This window comes from Kryptolebias marmoratus, linkage group LG13, assembly GCF_001649575.2.
Source record: "Kryptolebias marmoratus isolate JLee-2015 linkage group LG13, ASM164957v2, whole genome shotgun sequence".
Lineage (NCBI taxonomy): Eukaryota > Metazoa > Chordata > Actinopteri > Cyprinodontiformes > Rivulidae > Kryptolebias > Kryptolebias marmoratus.
The window spans coordinates 12,552,298-12,573,039 of NC_051442.1; the positions used below are offsets into that span (position 1 = coordinate 12,552,298).

The 20,742-nt window shown below is 42.5% G+C and overlaps 1 protein-coding gene across 1 annotated transcript; it reads left to right on the forward strand.

Moving 5' to 3' along the window:
• Positions 1–6,407: 6,407 nt before the first annotated feature.
• On the forward strand, positions 6,408–20,494 carry nectin1a (nectin cell adhesion molecule 1a). The gene is made up of 10 exons (XM_017418210.3): positions 6,408–6,562; positions 12,576–12,688; positions 14,510–14,768; positions 16,565–16,682; positions 16,779–16,960; positions 17,062–17,179; positions 18,215–18,366; positions 18,492–18,624; positions 18,721–18,775; positions 19,577–20,494. The coding sequence occupies exons 1-10, from the start codon at positions 6,511–6,513 to the stop codon at positions 19,886–19,888; spliced, it is 1,494 nt and encodes a 497-aa protein (XP_017273699.1). The 5' UTR covers positions 6,408–6,510; the 3' UTR covers positions 19,889–20,494.
• The last annotated feature ends 248 nt before the right edge of the window (positions 20,495–20,742 follow it).

A 20,742-nucleotide genomic window follows, 5' to 3' on the forward strand; every position in this document is an offset into this window, starting at 1 on the left:
ACTCTTTTTGTTTTCTTGACTGCTTTTGTTGTGGCATATTTATGTGTTTAACAGAAGCTTAAAAAAGGCAACCTCTTTTTTTGAAAAATTGGTCAGGAGCAAACACCCATCCCATTTCTGCATCAGCTCTAAAAGAAAAGACATTTTGAAAAGGATTTTATTGGACATAACACTGATTCATGACCCCAGTACGGCCTGAGTTATGAACATTTTTATACTTGTCAGTTGTTAGAGGCGACTCAGTTCCAGACTCCTGACAAAACTCATGGTTGGCTGGATTTTTATGTTTTTTGTTTTTAGTAAGTGTAAGTCTTCTGAGTTGGTGCGATCCCCTCGGTTAGATGGTGCGAACGTTAACTTGACAAGAAACAAAACCAGTCCAACAAAAAGTGTTTGTACCTTCTAAATGAGTAATAACACCTTTTTTACTATCAACCATTATGTGGATCTGGACCACAGTTCTTTCTCTCTTCACCAAAAGAAACAAAAGATCAGTGTCTGAGGTTTGAAAGCATCCCTTTATTGAAAAACCAAAGCAGCATTCTCCAGACACGGCGTTTAAATGTTTCCTCATTAAGTTGACTGATTGTGTGCAGCTGCAAAGCAAAAGGTCTCATCGTCACCGATAATCGTTACTTAATACTGTTTCAGCACTCAGTGGAAGGAAGCGCAGGACAGACAGACCAAACTGAAAGCTTTTTCTAGGCATCTGAGTATGTTGATGGTGGTTGTGGGGATGGGAGGGACGAGGGGGGTGTAGACAAGCGTTTAGCTGTGTGTGTAATAGAGGGAGAGCAGACAAGCCATCCAGAACCAGGAGGTTTTCAGAAACATGCTGACAGCCGAGCATGTCTGGAGTTGATCTGCAGAGAGAGGAAGGAAAGTGGACATTCAACCACATTAAATCAGTGGTCTCCAATCCTGGTCCTCGAGGGCCACTATCCTGCATGTTTTACTTGTTTCTCTGCTCCAACACACCTGGTTTGAATCAATGGGTGATTAACAGGCTTCTGCAGAACATGAAGAGGTGATTTAACCACTAAATCAGGTGTGTTGGAGCAGAGAAACAAGGAAAGCATGCAGGATGGTGGCCCTAGAGGACCAGGATTGGAGATCACTGCCTTAAATCCTACTGAATTGGTCTCATTTGAACTTATTCCCCACCTCTGTTCTCCACGGTGAGACTTTTGACCTGCCCGGATATTTTGCACATGAAGATGGTGTTGCGCTGGACCTTGTCCGCGAAGTCCCTCAGGGTCATTCTGTAGCCGTGGGGCTCCAGCTCCACCACCGCGCTTTTGTCCTTGAACTGCGCCTCGGCCACCGATCCCGACACGTTGGTGTTAATGAGGGTCTCCTTGGTCCCCGACGACCAGGAGAACTCGTAGCTGCTGATTTTGTTGGGCTTGGGCTTGATCAGGCAGTCCACCCTCAGGTCGCGGTCGTCCTCGACGCAGACGGTGACCGACTGGGACCGCGCTGGGACCAGCAGCACTGCGCTCAAACACACAAACGGCACGATGTAAACGGCACGTACATGAAGAAAAGACAAAAAAAAAAAGATCCTTAACGTCGTTTTAAGAAGTCTCCTGAGCTGTTCTCTCACCTCCCAGCACGCCACAGACAAACAGAGAGTTGAGCATGATGGAGGAGCGCACATCCAACTGGGAAAAGAAAAAACATTAATGAGGAATTTAGGCGTAATTAGGAAGGAGCGAGAGCAATATCACACACAACCGACACATCCAGGCAACTCTGAGATCACTTTAGGAGTGGTCATACAGACATTTATAACAGAGGCAACAAAACAGAGCTGAAAAAATCACCAAAGGAGGAAGAAATACCACATTTTTCTGACAGCATACTTTCTGACTCGCACTAAGCTGAGATATTCTTAGAAAAAGCATCATTGTGCTACGCATCCTCACCTTTTATCAAACTGTGGCCAAAAATAACTACTAAATAATAGTCTGAATCAATATTTCAGAGCCCACTTCAGAAAATAAACAAATGTTTTTTCTTTTCTCTTCCTAGTTGCATCCATTAAGACCTTCCAGCAAGGTGCTCCAGAGCCTGTCTGACGTGACCGTGGCGCTCGTATTCAGTCTCGGAGTCTTTGTTTTTAAGAACCTCTGAGGGGTCTTACCTCCTGCCGAGGCTGAATGATGCAGCAGCTCCTTCCTGCTCTGGTTCAGAGTCGGGGTGGTGGTGGTGGTGGTAAACAGCTGCTGGCAGCCTCCTTCAGGGCGCAGCACTGCAGAGGGAGCATCGCAGAGAGGTGGAGAGGGAGAGTGGGCGGGACGAGGGCCGGATCAGAAAGAGCTGATTCGTCTGTCTCCTCTGCAGTGCCCGATGGAGGACGTGCAAGGCCGTGTGTGTGTGTGTGTGTGCTGCTGAGGCAAAAAAAAAAAAATCTCAGCCATCGTCATTGCCTTTTACCAGAAGGGTGTTAGGAGCTTGTCTCCTTCCCTTGTTCGTGTCCTCCCTCCTCGTCTCGTCTCCTGAGTGCTCTTGTCCTGATTTGCCCTTCCTGTCTGGTTCTGGGTTCTGCTCTCCTCCCAAGGCAACAAAGTGCTCCACATAAGAAGCAATTAGGCGTGCTCTTATTGAATTGCTCCTGACGAGACTGAATGACTTCACATGAGAATATGTAGAAGCATCATTACTGACAGACGTTATCCTTCTCCTGATGGACTTTAATGTTTGATGAAAGGATGAGGCGAGGCAGTGAGGACTGAGAAAGTACTAAAACCACCCAGTCTCAGCTGTTTACTGCTCAGTACACATACTGTACGTGCTGAATCACTGGTTAGTAACCCAGGACTAAACTGGTGTCCTCGGCCGCTAGATGCAAGAAAGACTTTTCACTGAAATCTGTTTAAAGTGTTTGTTTTTTGTTTTGTTTTCCTGTCTTTTTTATTTGTCCATATGTTCTTTGCAGTCTAATTACTTCTGCATACTTCGTGCTGTTTTAGCCGTTCGTGTATCAAAATGTTCGGCTCGTCCAGGAGATAGCTGCTGAGACATTTTGGTTTCTGCAGCTTTTATACTTTTCAGAAATATTTTCTCCACAGAGACACATGGAGAGATCTCTTTGCATCTTTTAAAAACATTCCTGCTTCAACAAACAGGCTTTATTTTCTGTCTTATGCAGCTTTTAGGTTTTAGCTACAATTCTGATACTTTTAGCTGACCTTTTTCGACTTTTAGCTTATAGCTAGCCTTAGCTACTTTTTGTTTTTAGCTATTGTTCTTCAGCTTTCAGTAAGCTTTTTGCTACTTTTTGCTTTTAGCTAGCCTTTTGATACTTTCAGCTTGTAGCTGGCACTGAACTACTTTGAGCTTTTAGCTACCATTTTGCTTTTTTAATAGGTTTTAGCTACTGTTTGGCAACTTTTAGCAAGCCTTTTAAAATGTTCAGCTTTTAAGTAGCCTCTAGCTACTCTTAGCTTTTAGCTATCGTTCTGTTACTTCTAACATTTTACTAATTTTATGTCTTTTAGCCACTTTTTTTTAACGTTTAGCTTTTTGCTTCTAGCTAGCCTTTTGATACTTTCAGCTTTTAGTTAGCCTTTAGCAACTTTTACCTTTTAGCTACCATTCTGCTCCTTTTAGCTAGGTTTTTGCTGTTCAAAATTTGTAACAATTGTTCTGCTACTTTTAGCTAGCCTTTGCTACGTTAAGCTTTTAGCTAGTGCATGACTTTAGTCTTTTATCTAGCATTTAGCTTCATTTAGCTTTCAATTAGTGTTCTGCTTCATTTAGCAACTCAGTTTCAGCTTCTTCAGCAAAGTTCAGCTGCGTCCTCCGGCTCTCAGCGATCACACAGCATATCGACAGAAAACATGGCTCAGCCGTACTTCTCCTCTCCTCACAGATCCACAGTCACAGCAGGAATCTTCCAGCTAATATTCTGCTTCGGCTTATAAATAGCTTAAAATGTCACTTTTATTTGAAGCATGAGGGAAGAGAGGAGCCACTCCTCGAACAGAAGACAGAAAACAAGCTTAATACGAAACCAAATGTTGAATAAAAAGCATTTTAAAAAACAATTTAATTGTGTTCATTTTCATTATAATTGATTTAATTTTAAACAATCTTTATTACATGTTCAAATATAGGTCAAATCTTATCAGACAAATACACACGAGGCGTAAAAACACACGACTGATAACGAGTTCACAAGATTACTGATCACAAAAACAGGCCAGGTCAGTTCTCATCTGTCGTCAGGGTAATATAATAAATCTCAGATTTCCCTCATGGGTGGAATAGAAACAGGATATTTAATTATCCCTCTGCGGGTAAATGACAGTTGAAAAGATTTATCAAAGTATAAAAACGCTGTTGAAGCCTTCCCTTCAGTCTGTGCTGTGGAGAAAAAAAGGATTTGTCTTTGTGCTCCTCCTCAGTAACGCTCCACGAGCGCGTTCACACGGCGTCGCCGCATTCCAACACTCGCTGAATTTCTGCCCCCGTTAGAAACTTCTAGCACCATCCTGCTGAAAGCGTCCCGCGGTGTCTCTCGGTGTCTCTCGGTGTCTCCACCTGGGGGACGGGAAGAGGAGCCTCCCGAGCTGAAGGCCGAAGCTCAGCTGGAATCACAAGAGGCCACTGTTGTCTGCAGAATTCAGTCACCAGAGAGAGAGAATGGGACAGAACGTACACAAGCAAGACTTTTAATTTTAACTGCAAGATTTCATCCTGGGAGATCATTTAAAGCCAGCTTTTAAATTGCTCCACACAGAACTTTCTCTTTGTCCACAGAGCTCAGCTAACGAGACCCAAAGACGACAACCAGCAAGTTTCATTGAAGTTTGCTGGTAAAGGAAGTTCTACAAACTAACGAACTGGTAGTGCTTAGTTTTTCACGCTGCTTTCACATTTGTTGCCTAATTATAACACCAATGTTGCTCATCTTTATCTCATTTTAATACCTGGTGAAAATTTTAAGCATTAATAGTTAATAAAGTACTGATGCAGAGTGATTTATATACACTACATGCTCTCACCGGCCTCTTTATTAGATCCACTTGTTCAGCCGCTTGTTAATCAGCCAATCACATGGCAGCAGGTGTGTAGACGTGTTGAAGACGACTCGTTGAAGTTCAAACAGAACGGGGAAGGAAGGGGATTTAGACGACTCCGAATGTGGCATGGTAGTTGGGTCCGAGGAGTTCAGAAACTGCTGCTGATCTGCTGGGATGTTTACACACGACCATGTCTGGGGTTTAAACGGAGAACGGCCCGAAGACGAGAGAACGTCCACTGAGCTGCGTTTGTGTGGACAAAAAGAGCCAGAGGACAGAGGAGAACCACTTGGTCCAAACAGAGGTCTGCAGAGAACCATCCGTGAGCACCGGGTGCCACTCCTGTCAGCTAGGAACAGGAAACTGAGGCTACAGATTACACAGAATCACCAAAACTGGACAATAAGAGACTGGAAGACCACCTCCTGGTCTGATGGGAATGGATTTACTGAACTCTAATGGTCTCTACAGCCTCCAGTCCCATCAGATCCTTTGGGACAAGGAGGAATGGGAGACTCACATCTTGGACGCGCAGCTGACAAACCTGCAGCAACTGTGCGACGTTGACACGTCCATCTGGAGCAGAAACTCTTAGGAATGATCCCAACAGCTTGTTGAATCTATGAATAAACAACTATGGCAGTTTTGAAGGCAAAAGGGGCTCAAACCTGGTACGAGCATGGCGGACCGAATAAAATGGCCGGTGAGGCAAGTGTATCTGATTTGACAGTAATTAAAGACCACAAGTATACACAAGCAGCTTCTGTACACTGTTCATGTTATGCCACGTGATCGGTTTAGAGCGCTATGTAGTGGCTGAAAAAATTGTAAATAATATTTCAAACCCCACGACAAAAAAAAACACTCATTCATCAGAGTGAACAGAGGAGATCTGGCCACCGGGAGCTCCCTTCCTGTAGCTCCGTCTCTGTCTGGGGCTCTTTATGAGTCTCGTCATTGCTCTGAGCCTGACACAGTTTAATTTTATTTTCATTTTATTCTCATTTTTGCACACCAGCCTCCAGCCTCAAGCTCAGCTGTCACACAGACAGATAGCCCATTTGTCAGTCAGGACTGGGCTGGGTGTGTGTGTGTGTGTGTGTGGGGTAGTCTCTATCTCGGAAATAATCTGCCCACGCTTTAAGCTGCTTTATCCCTGCCGAGCCTCACACACTCACTCACACACACACACACACTCTGCTGCAGCCCCGACACTCTGAGGGACAGAAAGAAAAAGTGACAAGTTCAGGCTGTCTGTTCGTGGATCATCAGCCCACATGACCAGAACCTGGTCGGTGCTGAACCTCTGAAACTGCTGCTGCTGCTGCTGCTGCTTCTGCGAGGAGGAGGACGAGGAGGAGGAGAAGGAGGAGGAGGAGGAGGAGGCGGTGGAGGTTTCAGTCTGGGAGGCAGGAGGAGAGAAGCAGGTCCACACTGGGAATTTAACCACAACAAGAAGCTGGGAGCAGCAGGTTTGGACATGGATCAGACCGGACTCTGGGTCTTCTTGATAACGACCTGCGTTATTTCAGGTGAGTTGTTCTGATTTGACTAAGACTTGGTGAAACACTGGAACAGTTTTTGCTGATTGTAACACAGCCTACGAGCTGAATGGACACCACATTTCAGAAAAAATCAATTAAAGGATAAAACATCTAAAGTTGAACTTACAAGAAAAAAAAACAAAAGCTCATTAGTTTTAGTCCAACCTTCTGTTTGATTTTAAAGGATATTAGAAAAATAAAGTCATATTTTTATGACATTACAGAAGAGACACTGTCTCGTGTCTTTTAAAGTCTTTTTCACTAATAGCTACTAATAGAGGAGACTCTTTAATATAATATTTTTTTCTATTTCAGCCCCTTTTACTCATATGGAAATAATACAGCGTTTCTGTTTGACTCAAACAATGTTGACATCCTTTACCTAACTAAAAGTATAAATACAGAAATGTGAAAATACTTTATTCAATTTTATAACAGTCGTGAACAAAAAGGTCGTACTGAAATCTGAGCATGAATAACCAATAAAAGCAAAATGTAGATAAAGTTTTAAAGCTAAAGTTCAGACTTTTTCCAGCTGATACGGATTTGGCTTTGTCGTATTACAGCATCAGTAAAGTAGTTTAAACGTAAATATTAAAGTATTTTATTATTATTATTATTTAATTATGAAGTTAATTTACTGAGGTTTCCACCGCTGCAGTGAAGTTCGCTAAAATAAAGTGATAGTTCAGATGTTTTGAAGCGGGGGTCTGTGGAGAGGTTGTGAGCATTTAATATCCAACCTGATGACGATAACTCTTTGAACAAGTTTGAGGAAATGAAGTTTAATTCCGGCCGATCTGACGAGCCAGTGGCTGGTCTGAGCAACCAAAGCGGATTGCTGCCATCTTAACAACTCCAGTCGGAAAAGTTTCGAAACAGTTCAAGCAAATGAAGTTTTGTTGTTATACTGCTTAGAATTCTGTTTTGTTGCGAGAGCAAAACAGTTGTAGCAGCAGCTAGTAGCTAGCAGTAGCACTGGGGCACTTCCTGCAGGAATATAATGACGTTTCTGCCATATTTCTGAATATTCAAAGTCTAGTTAAAATGGCTGAATTCAGATGGTGTTTGTTTCTTTCTTATGGATCTGGTTGTGGCCAAGTTGTTTTAGCACCCCAGCTTCTCCAGTCATGCTGACTGTGTCCCAGTCTTTGTTCCTTCCGTTGTAGTTTATTTTGTAAGGACTATAAAGTGGAAACTGTGGTCACGGGTGAGCTCAGCTTTACTGCCATAATATGAGCATCCTTCATGTTGATTCAACGGATCAGTGAAAATGGAGGAATATGAAGATGAGACGCCCGTTCCTCTCCGCGCCCCGGCTGTCGACAACAAATTAGATATTAAGGGTTCACAACATTTGCACAGAACCTCGACAGGTCTGAGTGATCAGGTTCAGAAATGGAAGACGTTTGAGAGTAATGTCTGCGGGGCAACAGAATGGGCCTGTGTTTGGATGAATGGCCTCACTGTAACAGGTGCAGCAGTGTAATCACAGTAAAGCTGCAGTCAAACAAGCAGCTGGCGTCAGAGTTGTGACTGAGTCGTAATCGGGGGGCGGATGGCGGTATGCGTAGCATGTAATGACAAAAAGCGATCGCGGCGGATGTGCCGAGCCGCCGCGACATCTGCTGCGATTGCTGTTATTTATTTTTCCCTTCTTCTGTGGCAGTAATAAAGCCCCTCTGTGCGGGCGGAGCAGCGGCTTGCTGGCGTGCGTGTGCTATTAGCGAGTGAGAGGCCTCGCCATGTGATTGTCATGCTGAAGGACAGAGCCGTGGATTAGAGAGCAGAAGGGTGAAACAACAAGACCGCTGCCAAGTCTCCTGGCTGATTGTCGCTGCAGCGTTCCCTGTTTTTCCGATGCAGATGCAGGGCGCCTCCACTCGCCTGCCAGCTGGCGAAGGCACCAGGCTGTTGTTAGCACTGTCACCGTTTGTGGCCGATTTATTTTTCCCTCTTGCGTAAAAGTTTGAAATATCTTCTGCAGGGAGGCACACAGAATAAGACTGAATCAGACGGACAGACATCATCATGAGTATCTATAATCCACAGGCCACAGCTGGAACACACAGACGCTACTCTGGAGAAATAATCCTGCACAGACGCGCTCCTTCTGTCCACTCTGACTTTTGGTCCTCTTTTTTTTTGTTTGTGCACTCTCCAAAGTCTGCACATCGAAAGCCCCTTCGGCCTTACTGTTCCTCAGCCAGATGACACCATTCCACAGGTGTTTTCTTCGTTTCCCTCCTCTCCCTCTTGTCCCTCTTGGCATTTGTGTCCTCCTCTCACGTCTCAACCTGAGATGCAACAGCCGCCATAATCCTGTGAGCTGCCCGATGAGCGCCGGCCAAGCGTACGCGCCACGTTTCTGCAGCGCCACAGAGATTACACACCCACACAAACACGTGTGCGCTCACACATTCCAGTCACAAACAAAGGCAGATTATAATCAATTTCGGGGGGAGAGAGAAAAAATAAAACGTTTTTCTTTCCATTTTCCATTTCACCTCGGGACAGCTAAATGGGCGCGAACAGTTTGGGTAAAATGGACGTCCAGGAGCCAGTCGGATGTGTGGCCTTTTTGTTCGGAGCAATGAAAAGTGCTGCCATGTGGAAAAACGGCGGCACGTAAAGAGGTCATACCAGAACCGACCGAGCTGCTGTCACTTTCGAGTTTGCCGCACCAGTGCAGGCAGAAAGACACAAACAGGACGAATAATCCCTGGTCAATCACAGATTTGATAACCAAAAGATTAAACGTTTAATCTCTGCCCTTTCTCTTTCTGTTTGTACATTTCTTCTCTGCGTTTTTAATTTAGTCCATCCATCTCACAGAATCAGTTTACTTATGGATTTATTCATTGGTTTCTTGGCCAAAAGATTGCAGCCAAATAAAACCGTACTTTATGTCAGTTTTGTATCAAAACATAGCATTTAAACAGTTTATTTTTTCTGAATTCACCAAATAAAATGTGCTCAACTTTTTTATTCTGTAGACCTACTTTAATTTTAAGGTGTTTGTCTTAAGTATTTCAAAGTTCAACTTTATCTTCCTTTGAATGTAGTCACTTTTTGACCTGTGATGTAAAATAAAACAAAAATGCATATGACAAGCAAAATTAGCACTACTTAGCATTAGTGTTAGCTTCTCTGTGCCATTTTAAAACATCCAACATGCCTTTTAAAAAATAATTTAACATATTGCACCTTTTTTGTGATCTTTACAATGTATGTTATGTTTTTGACCTGTTCTGATTCCTGTGTGATGTAAAATTAAAATAAATCTAGGCTGAGAAGAAAAATTAGCATTACTTAGCATTGGTTTTAGCCGCTACTTACAATTAAAAATCATCTAACACCTAATAGAAAAAGTTATTTAACACATTATGCCTTTAGAGTGATGTTTCCAACTAGGCCCTCTGTTTTTAAGATGCTCTGATATTCGCAGAAATTAAATAAATTCAGGTTGAGAAGCAAAATTAGCTGAAATTAGCATGTGTGTTAGCTGCTATGTGCTAATAAAAACCAAAATATTTATTTATTTTCTGACTTTGCTTTCAAATGAGAAATAAAAGTTTGACAACGGTGTAACGTTTAAAATCCAGATCTTTATTCAAAGTCTTGATAAAACAATGTATAACCTGAGGATGACTAAAAGATTTCACTTTTTTATTTTTTAGTCACTTAAATTAAAAGAAAAAATAAAAACTTGGTTAATAATAGTTCAAATATTTGTCAAGGTTTTACTTTTAACGTGCCATTTTGTTTAAATATATGTTTATGTATAAAGACTTTGTGATGTATTTCGTAAATGATATAAAACTGTTGTTGCTGCTTAATGTTTTGACTAAAATATTCTTAAAAAGACGCTTCAGTGTGTCGAGGTATGTATGATTAAATAAATTTTGAGTTAGTTATTATTGTAAAATCAAATTAGCGTGCATTTTTCATGACAACTAGTTGAAAGAGATGATGCTTTAGGTGACCTTTTTCATCGTTTTTAACAGCAACACCTGCCAGCGCCTGCTTCATTCATATGTTCATTCAATGTTAAAATTAGGTTTTCCACATAATGGTGACGAGAGGTAGAGGATATCCGTGCAGGATATGGACAAAAAGCCCATCGTCATCATGCTGCGTTGCTCTAACTGTTCCTAAATGTTGCCCATTCAAACGCGAAACAGTATTGCTATTGTTTTGTTTCGTTCCCATGCTCGTCTCTTCACTGCGCGCTGCTGTTTATGGACCTTTGTCACGGTGAGGTCATTTCCCATGCCTTAAACAATAGAAGAATGTAAGTGGATGCAGATGAAGAGACCAACCAGGAGATGTGGGGCGTGCTGGTGTTTTTGTGTGTTTTAGAGAGGTAGTTTTTTTCCTTATTGCTCTGACCTCAGCTCACCTTAAGTCTCTAATCAGCTCAGTAACAGAGCTCAGCAGGGCGGATCCTGAGAGTGTATGATTGGAAGGAAAAAACTACTCACAATTAAAACGTATTTTCCACAAGAACTCACCCCAGAGGGACGCCACTTATTAAAGATTGTCTTAGCCAATAGCTCAACATGAATGCAGATTTTCAAACATTACAAAGCCTCGTGTAAAGATCAGATATGTGCTGTGTAATTTAGCAACACGTCCACTTAATACATTGACATCCATCTGGTTTATGGTAGTATACATATGTTATATACATACATTAAAATCAGCTATTTATAAGTAAGATTTAGAAGTTTCACTTTGTGGTTTTAGTTTTAAATTCTTTCAAGGTTCCTAAAATACATGTGTGCTTCGTGTACAAGTAAAAAAACAAACATAAAACATAAGTTATAACATGATAAATGCATATGGTGGAAATACTTTGGACATTAGAGAACTGACAGTAAAGCTACATTTGTGTTTCAGCTGCCTGCAGTTTCAACCTCTTTAGTGTTATTTTTATGAGGTAGTTCTTTATTTTTATCTAAAAGAATAAGATCATTCCCAATAGTGCTTTTGTTGACGATGTCACCTAAAAACTCCCGAGCTGAATTTAATTAAACTTGGGGAGATTAGGGAGTGGATCTCCTGTACGCGGAGAATGGACTTTGGAGGATGAGCGTGGCAACAGACAGCAGCCATTAAATGTTGGTGCGGATCACTTGGATTAAATTAGCTAAATGCAGCGCTGGCCTTAGCAGAGGGGGTGTGAACTCTGAGCACTTTAACTTTTCACGCTCGCGGGAGATCTTAATGGAAACTGTGAATATGAAACGATTTCTTCAGAAACACACTGCAAAGTTAATCATTTATTCATGCGAAGAAAGACCAGGATCTGTGAGGGGAGCTTGAATATGAAACGCTCGTGTGGCGTTTGCATGACAATGTATGAGAATTAGGGCAGCCTTTGTGCCGGGCTATTTTGTTTTTGTGCAGCAAGATGTCCTTTTTCTTTATGACTCAGTTGAAATACTCAGTTTTACTGACAGTTTCTGACAGACACAGGTAAACACACGTGACTCTGTGGACTCTGTGGGTGTGGCTCTGCTACAGGATTGGTTAAAGGAGATCAGTAAGTCAGTGGGCAGAGAAACTAAATAAATCCTGCTTATTTATACCTTCAACTGATCAACAGCTCTGGTAGTCATTCCTGCAGTCAGCATGCTAGTTGCTTGCTCCCTCAAAACTGTGGCATTGTGCTGTGTGATAAAACTGCACCTTTTATCGTGGCCAGCCTAAGGCACAGAATCACGCTGTCTAATCAGCATCTTCATATAACACACCTGTGAGGTGGACGGATCATCTCGGGCAAAGAGAAGTGTTCACTAACACAGATTTACACAGATTTGTGAACAATATCGGCAAAAAACAGGCCAGCTGTGTGCGTAGAAAAGGTCTCAGATCTTTAAGTTCAGCTTGTGAAAAATGGGAGCAAAAACAAATAAAAACCTGTGGAACCGTCGCTTCGGACGAGCCACGACACGAGCCGTGTGTCTCATTGTCTTGTTTTGTGCATCTTCTCCAGAAACGAGTGGGCAGAGAGTGGAGATGGACGACGGGAAGTCCGGGTACGTCGGCTCCAAGGTGGACCTCCGCTGCCGGTTCGTCAACAGCAACCCACCTGTCAAGATCTCTCAGGTAAATCAGCTGCAGCGCAGGACTGACGCGAGAAACTGGAGCCGTGAATTCTGTGGTTGTTTGCATATGGTGGCAGCGGCAGCTAGCGAGCTGTAGCACGTCCTGTACAGCCTGGGCCACTTCCAGCAAGAAAGTCATAATAATAACTGTGCGATGCGAATCTGACGCAGTGATTAGCCGTCAGCTATCTACGACAGGTAGGATATTAATTGTTCAGAACCTTTTTACAGAACCCCCCCTTCAAAAGATCTGAACTATTCCTTTAACCTCACAACGGTCCAGTATCCTTAGATGGTTCCTCTCCACCTGCACCAGTAAAATCAGTTTGCAGCACTAACAAATGTGGAATATCTGAGAAACCTTGTAGGATTTTTTAACCAAAGCTAAGGCGTTCATCTGGTCACCCGTCCAGAAGCTCCAGGTAAACAGAGAGCAGCTGTTAGTTTAGAGACTGGAGCAGCAGGAGCTGAATCACAGCTTCAGTTTAAAGTGTTGGAGATGTCACTAATCATCTTGTCACTGCGTCCTGATAGCAGAAAGACGTCTTTAAATCCAAGTGAGCAAACCTTTTTTTCCCTAGGAAAACAAAACAAAACAAAGTTTGGGCTCATGGTTAAACTCCCTTATCGCTTTGATTGCAGGAACATAAGAAGGACGAATTGTATCTGTGGTTGGATGATATCGGGATAGATTCCCTGCAAGCAAACAAACGAAAAGAAAAACCTTTTCTCAGGTTATTCCTGGTGAATCAGTCAGCGGATTCATGAATACTTTATATTCCAACACTGAGTCTTTCTAAGCTGCTTTAATAATATAGAAATGAGGGGAAAACTCTGAGTCTCAAAAGGAAAGCTTTGCAGGCTTTCTTTAATCATCAGTTACACACAAATACATAAACTCCAGTGCAAAAGTCTTGAGCCACCCCTCACTTCTTTATGTTTCCCTTTAAGAAGCCAGACTCTTGTGTCATTTTTAAAGTGACGCTCCCGATTAGTTATTAGTTAAATCACTTGTTCACATATAAATTAAACATAAAATAGGTTGGCAAATCGAAAGACTGACAGTGTTATATCTACACGTAACAGACAACTTGGCAAATTGACACACTGGATCTTTAGACACTTTGTTCTTTACAAAATAACCAGAGTTTGTTGCAGGATTATATCCAAATAAATAATCAAGAAGATGCAACTGACAGACATAAAATTATGCTTTCTTACACCAAAAGTCACATTGTTTTAAGATTTTAACTTGCGCATCATGAACTGAGCTCATAAAAAATGTAGACGATGAAGAAGAAGAAGACATAAATGTGACACATCTTTAAGAAGATGGGAGGCAGACAGGATCTGCGAGGGGAACCTGGGTCCTCCCTGATGTCTGAGGCATCGTCAGAAATGCTCTTAGTGGATGGATGGGCGTCAAGGAGCCATTCTTAGGAAAAGGAAACAGGGAGAGGATGGACTGGGAAACACAAAGGACATGTATTATAAAGAGATAAATTGAATTTAACAGAACTGTCTGGACTGAGAGATGTACAGCCTAGAAGAGGTCAGAGGTCAGGCTGTAATGGTGAAATCAATGATTCAAACATATTTTCTGCTTATTAGAGTACATAAACTCTTATATTTATGTCTAAGCTTGTCTTATTAAATTGTATTCCTCCTTCCTAACAGAGGATAACTGCGTGGTGGCTCAGGACGTCTGCATGTTGTTGTTAATGTATGAATCCAGCTGTTAGTGAAGCTCTGCAGCCTGAATCAGTGTTTTCTGTCCCGTGTGCCACTCATCCCTCACTGACTCGTTCCCGTTCCTCCGAAGGTGACGTGGCAGAAGCTGGTGAACGGCAGTAAACAGAACGTCGCCATCGCCAACCCGTCCCTGGGCGTGTCCGTGGCCCCGCCGTACAGAGACCGCGTCGCCTTCAAGAACGCGGCGGTCAGGCGGCGGACTCCGAATCTCGAAGACACGACCGTCGTCTTCTCCTCGCTCCGCCTGGCCGACGAGGCCACGTACATCTGTGAATACACCACGTTCCCCGCGGGGAACCGGGAGAACACCGTGAACCTCACCGTCTACGGTGAGGGCGTTTTTTTTGTTTGTTTTTGGCTTTTTTTCGAGGACGTGAAGTCTGACGACATTACAGGCGGGAAAGCCGGGGTCTGGTTAAGCTACAGCTCAGTCTTTGGGACACAGATAGATGGGATGGTTTAGGTTTTACCAAAAAGAAGAAAAACAAACAAAAAATAAAGAATCACAATCACCGTGTCCAGAAAACTCATCTGCATCTCATCTGTGGTTTTTATGTTGTTTCGCAGGATAAAGCTTGGTTACCATTAGAAGGCTTTCACTTTAAGAGACATCCAGTTAACTGCTTCCACTGAAAAAAGGAAATAAAAACACAAGTCTGTGTGTACTAAAGTCACATTGTTTAAAACTATTAATTGGTGATAACTAGGGTTTTCTGACATATCTTAGCTCCAGCTTTGCGTTCAGAAGAGTCTATCAGTGGGACTGACTTACTTTTAGAGCTCAAGAGCCGAAATGTTTGGTTGAATAAACCTCCAAATATCAATCAATCAATATTTACTTACAGAGCTCTTTTTCAGCAGCCAAACAGTGCACAAAGTGCTTCACAATACAAAAGTTAAAAAAGATACACTAGGCATTAAAAGCCTGCCTGAACAAAAAGGTTTTAAGATTAGATTTAGACTCAGAGACAAACAGTGAAGATGTATTAGTTGATCTTAAGGTCCTCTCATGCTCTCGGAAAGCTACAAGACCTTTGAAAGTAAACAATAAAAGTTTAAAATCAATTCTAAAACAGACTGGAAGCCATTGCAGAGAAAATGAAACGGTGACGTCCTCACGTCTGGGGGTGTTGGTTAAGAGTCGGGCCGCAGCGTTTTATTCAAGCTGAAGGCGTCTGATGGAGGGTCGAGAGATTCCAACACTCAAATCACTGCAGAGGTCAAACCTTGAGCTGATAAAAGCATGGATGACCTTTTCCAGGTCAGGACGATTTTTAAAAGGTTTGACCTCGATTAAAAGATGGAACAGATGAAAGCTGTCCTTGACTATAGGTTCATATGAGAGACAAATGAAAATAATACAGTAAAATAATATAATAAACCAAAAGCACCAAGAAAACATCTAAAATCACAAAACTTCTGCTGTTTTTTTTACTTATACTAAAGCAAAATAAAATCTAAAAGACATTTTCACAGCTTTTCTCTAAACGTTATGTTCTGCACAAAACATTAAAAAAAAGTATTTGCAGAGCTTTATTAGGGATTGGGATTCTTTAAAAATTCACAACATTTAATATTAAAGTTTAAACCAGCCTTAATTTTGAATAAAGTGCTTAAATCAGCCTAAATATGAATTTGCTTCGCTAATAGTTTGCTTTGTTGATTTAAACACACAGATTTTAAACAGTTTGGTTTCTAATTAAGACCTTTTGTTTTACATGTGAAGCTGCACTGTGATGTATTTTATCACAAAGCTAAAACATTGCATTCTTAAAACTTTATCTTTTTATACCAAAAATTATTTAGTCTTTTGCCAAAAGACTTCAGTTTACTGAGGATGCACACCTTTTATTTAGGCAGCTTTGTTGTTTTCTTTTTATTTCTCACCTTTTGTAAGCATGATAACAATGTTTTAGTTATTTAAATTCATGCCACATCTGATTATTGATTGTGATCAGAAAGTAAAACCCTAATTCTGAGAATACATGGACCCTTTAAAGTCTTCCCAGAAATTACTTCAAGAGGGTTTGACTTGAACTTTTCGGGAAGATGTAAAAACCTTGACGTAAGTCTGGATGGGCTGAAATGTAAGATATTAATATTAAATACTCCCATATTCTGTCAGTGCGCCCAACAACCCAGATGAGTCTGTCCACGCCGACGCTGGTGGCTCGATCCTCCAACCTGAAGGCTCCAGTGGCGACCTGCATCTCTGCCAATGGAAAACCACCCGGAACCATCAGGTGTGTTGGCTTTTCACGCGTGCAAGTGTCTTTTGTGCTGGTTTTATTATTTTTTTTTGTGTGTGTGTGTGTCTAAACCTTTACAAATGTGAGCAGGTGGGAGACGAGGGTCCCCGGAGAAGTGACCACCCGGGAGTACGTGAACCCGGACGGGACGGTCACCGTCCAGAGCGACTACATTTTGGTGCCCAGGAGAGAGACCCACAGGGAGACGCTCACCTGCGTCACCATCTACAACGAGGAGGTGTACACGGACAGCGTCACCCTCGACATTCAGTGTAGGTCTCTCTGTCAGACATGTGAAATGAAGCAGCAGAGCCTGAAAAGCTGATTTTGTTGTTGTTGTGTTTTTTTCTTTTTTTTTTTTGTTAAACACCAGACGAGCCAGAGGTTTCGATCGAAGGGTTTGACGGGAACTGGTACCTGAGCAGAGAGAACACCCAGCTGAGTTGCCAGGCTGATGCCAACCCAGCCGTCTCTCTGTATCAGTGGAGGCTGTGAGTGCTGCTGTTTGGTTTCACGCTGGTTTATTTCTCATTTTGGCACGTCTTACCCACACAGCAGGCCTGTTCCTACACCAGGACGGTGTTGTAGAACATCGATCCGACTGCTAAAACACGAAAACTAAAAAAAAATACAGAGTATGAAATCACAATCAGCCTTTCAGAGTATTCAAAAAGGTTTTTAAACTCGGGTAAACGAACTGGACTCATTATATCGTATAGAGCACTGGTTCTCAAAGTTGGGGTCGGGACCCCACCACGGATCACGAAACATCAAGTAAGGGTCTTGAGTTGATCTTCATTAATCAAAAAAAAAATTAAAAATGATTTCTAATTACACATTTCTGCCAAATTTAAGAAATAAGCAACACCTGCTTAACTAGATTATTAATAGAGACAATGGCTTATTGAAAGAAAAATCCTCTTCCTGTTGCATTTTTTTTTTGGTCTCTCTTGTTAAATTCAGCTGTTTTAAACTTTCATAAATCTGGGCAGCAGCCTGCAGAGTTCGTGGCTGCTGATTGTCGGCCTGATGGAAAAATAATTATCGATAAGCATGTCTTTGCAGTGACGTTTTAAAGAGGTCGTGTCACGTCGACTTGCAGATAGATTCCTGTGCTCTCTGCACTGGAAGCTGACGCCACGTGTTTTGACTCTGCTGCTGATAAACTCCTCCGCCTCAAAGCTCCGCAGATGTCTCGCGGCTTCGGCCTTCCTGCTGTCAACTCTTGATGATTGCAGAACATCCCTTTGACAGCAAAACCCATAAAAATGCAAGCTGGATCCTCCAATCTCCCTTTTTATTTTCTTTCCACGTCAGCTGGGACAAGATTAGAAGGGTCCAACTATCTCGGAAGCTTTAAAATACGATTGTGTGGCTTTTCCAAACAGTTAGTTAAAACCAAACAATTGATTAAATGAAGGTTTGAGGCTATGGTACGAACAACACAAGTCTGATCCAATGTTTCTTCTTTGTAAAAATTGATCAGAAGTTCGACTTTCATCTTCAGTTTTGTGGTTCTGCTCCAGGATCAACGGCTCCATCCCGAGCAGCGTCGAAATCCGGGAAAACGTCCTCTTGTTCAAGAGTCCGCTCACCTACGACCTGCAGGGAACGTACGTGTGCGACGCCACCAACAGCATCGGGACAAGATCGGCCTCGGTGGAGGTCAGCGTCATAGGTAAAGGTTTAAAGCTGACGTTCAGTTCCGTTACGTCTGAACTCGTATTCACGGTATCGTCTGGCACATGTCGAAGCTACTGCCAACAAAGAACCTGAGCCTGTCTTCGCCTCCCGTCGTTTCAGAAAAGCCTCTGCCGCAGATCGCGACAGGCGACGTCATCAGCGTGATCGCCCTATTGCTGGCTGCCGGAGTGCTGATGGGCATCACAATCACAGTCCTGGTGCTGAAGATAAGAAGCAGAAAGGACGGCTCCTCGTACGTAAACACGACCCAGCTTCACGCGCTCGTTTGCCTCGACGTGATTCCTCATCGCATCTTTTTGTTATTCTTTTTGTCCCACCCTTTGGTCAGGAGCGACTCTCCGTCCAGAAAACAGCCGATAAGAAAAAGACCAGAAGACATCCAGGTAACTGACCTGTTGTGTAACATCTCATATTTAGAGATTTAACTAAATCTGCTTAGCAGGTCAGCACAGTGGTTAGTACGCCAGAAAAGAAATTACTTTGATAAAACTATGCTGACTTATATTACATTATAATGCAGTACAATCACTACTGCATGTCCTGACTGAGGTGAAAATGCCTTTTTGTGAGATTAAATGTGTAAAAATAAAAACTTTTAACATGTTTTGAGAATCATAAGAAATCGAATAAAATGTCAGAAGTCACAAAACATTTGAAAGATTTTGCTGCCTTTATTGCAAATCCATCCGTACAGCTAACTAAACTGAGGAATACGTTTATTTTTAACACACCTCAGAGCCCTCTAAGGCAGAGGTGGGCAATCCTGGTCCTTGAGGGCCACCATCCTGCATGTTTTACTTGTTTCTCTGCTCCAACACACCTGATCTGAATCAATGGGTGATTAACAGGCTTCTGCAGAACATGAAGAGGTGATTTAAGCTCTGAATCAGGTATGTTGGAGCAGAAAAACCTAAACCTCCCAGGACAGCGGCGCCTGGAGGCCTGGAGGCCTGGAGGCCTGGAGGCCTGGAGGCCTGGAGTTGGACACCCCTGCCCTCCCTCCTGAGGCCCTATGTAGGGAATGTAGTCGTATTTCTGTGCAGCTTTGTCCCAGACCTTTTCCAGTCTCAATTTCAAACAGATAAGGCAAAAAGACGACTCCGCTGAAAAGCTTTAAAACACGAACTGGGCCGACGTTCGTCTCCCGTTTTGATTTCCAACAAGTGTCTTTTGTTTCTCCTCAGCACTCGGGGCGATTCTACGAGGAGCTTCCGAACACGGCCGACTACGTGAGCTACAGACTGGCCTGCAACAAGGAGGACTACCCAGAGCCCTACTCCCCTCCCATCAACCCGCCTCTGTCATTCCTGCCCCAGCAGCCCTACCAGCCCGCGCAAGCGACACCGACGATGAGCTGCACTAGCGCCGCGTCGAACAACACCTTTGTGCCGCCGTCGCACAGCACGACCGTTTTTAAATACCCGCCTGTGCCGGGCCTGTCCCCTCCTCCCCCAGGGGTGGGGCCGTACACGTTTCCTAAGGAGCAGTACGTCTGAAGTGCGCCTCCACTGAGCTCAGAGGAACAACATGAACTACGAATCTGTGGCTCCGCAATGGCCGAACTAACAGAGGTCAGAGGTCAGAGGTCACTGGATATTTTGTTGCTGGACTTTAAAAGCGATTTGTATTGTCTTTTGTTTTGATTTTCTTTGTTTTTTTTTTTTTTAAAAAAGAAGGGTTGTAATCCAATATTTAGGCTTTAGGATGAAGGAGAAAAGGATTTTAAAGGTTAAATGGAACAAAAATTGGATTTCATCGAACTGAAAGGATTACCTGGATGTTGTTCACTCTCTGATTCGTTCACCGTTGCATCATTTTATACAAAAATAAATTAAAAAGAGAGAAAACTTTAGCAACAATTGATATCAGTTCCCTTCTTTTTCTCTGATGGCATTGAGTTCATTCTGTGTTGTACATAAAATCCATCCCTTGATGTAATATTTTGGTTTTCGCGTAAGACTTCTGTGCTCGTGTTTTGTATCATCTTTGTCTTCTTTTCTCAGTCACGAAAGGACTTTATATCTCAGTTGGTGACATTTCCTATTGCTGGACAAACACTGGAAATTTTAGCATTTAATAAAAGTCGACACGTCAACGATTTATCAATTGGTCTATTCAAGTTTTTTTTTTTGTTTTCTTTTATGTAAAGCTTTCACGTATTTAAGAACATGAAAGTTATCATACGTCATACATTTATTTATCTTTTATTTATATTTTTACAAATGAAACAAACCAGCACAAAAACACACATGACCACTTTATTCTCACAAAATCTTATCTGTTTTGAGTAAATTAAATATCTCAAAATTTAGCTACTGAGCTAACACTGGCCCATTTACATTCAGGTGTA

Excerpts from the sequence above, each read along its gene's own strand:
- nectin1a (XM_017418210.3), top strand. The coding sequence starts at position 6,511 with ATGGATCAGACCGGACTCTGGGTCTTCTTGATAACGACCTGCGTTATT. Across the intron at positions 6,563-12,575 it reads AACGACCTGCGTTATTTCAG|AAACGAGTGGGCAGAGAGTG; the intron begins GTGAGTTGTTCT and ends CATCTTCTCCAG. Across the intron at positions 16,961-17,061 it reads CGTCACCCTCGACATTCAGT|ACGAGCCAGAGGTTTCGATC; the intron begins GTAGGTCTCTCT and ends GTTAAACACCAG.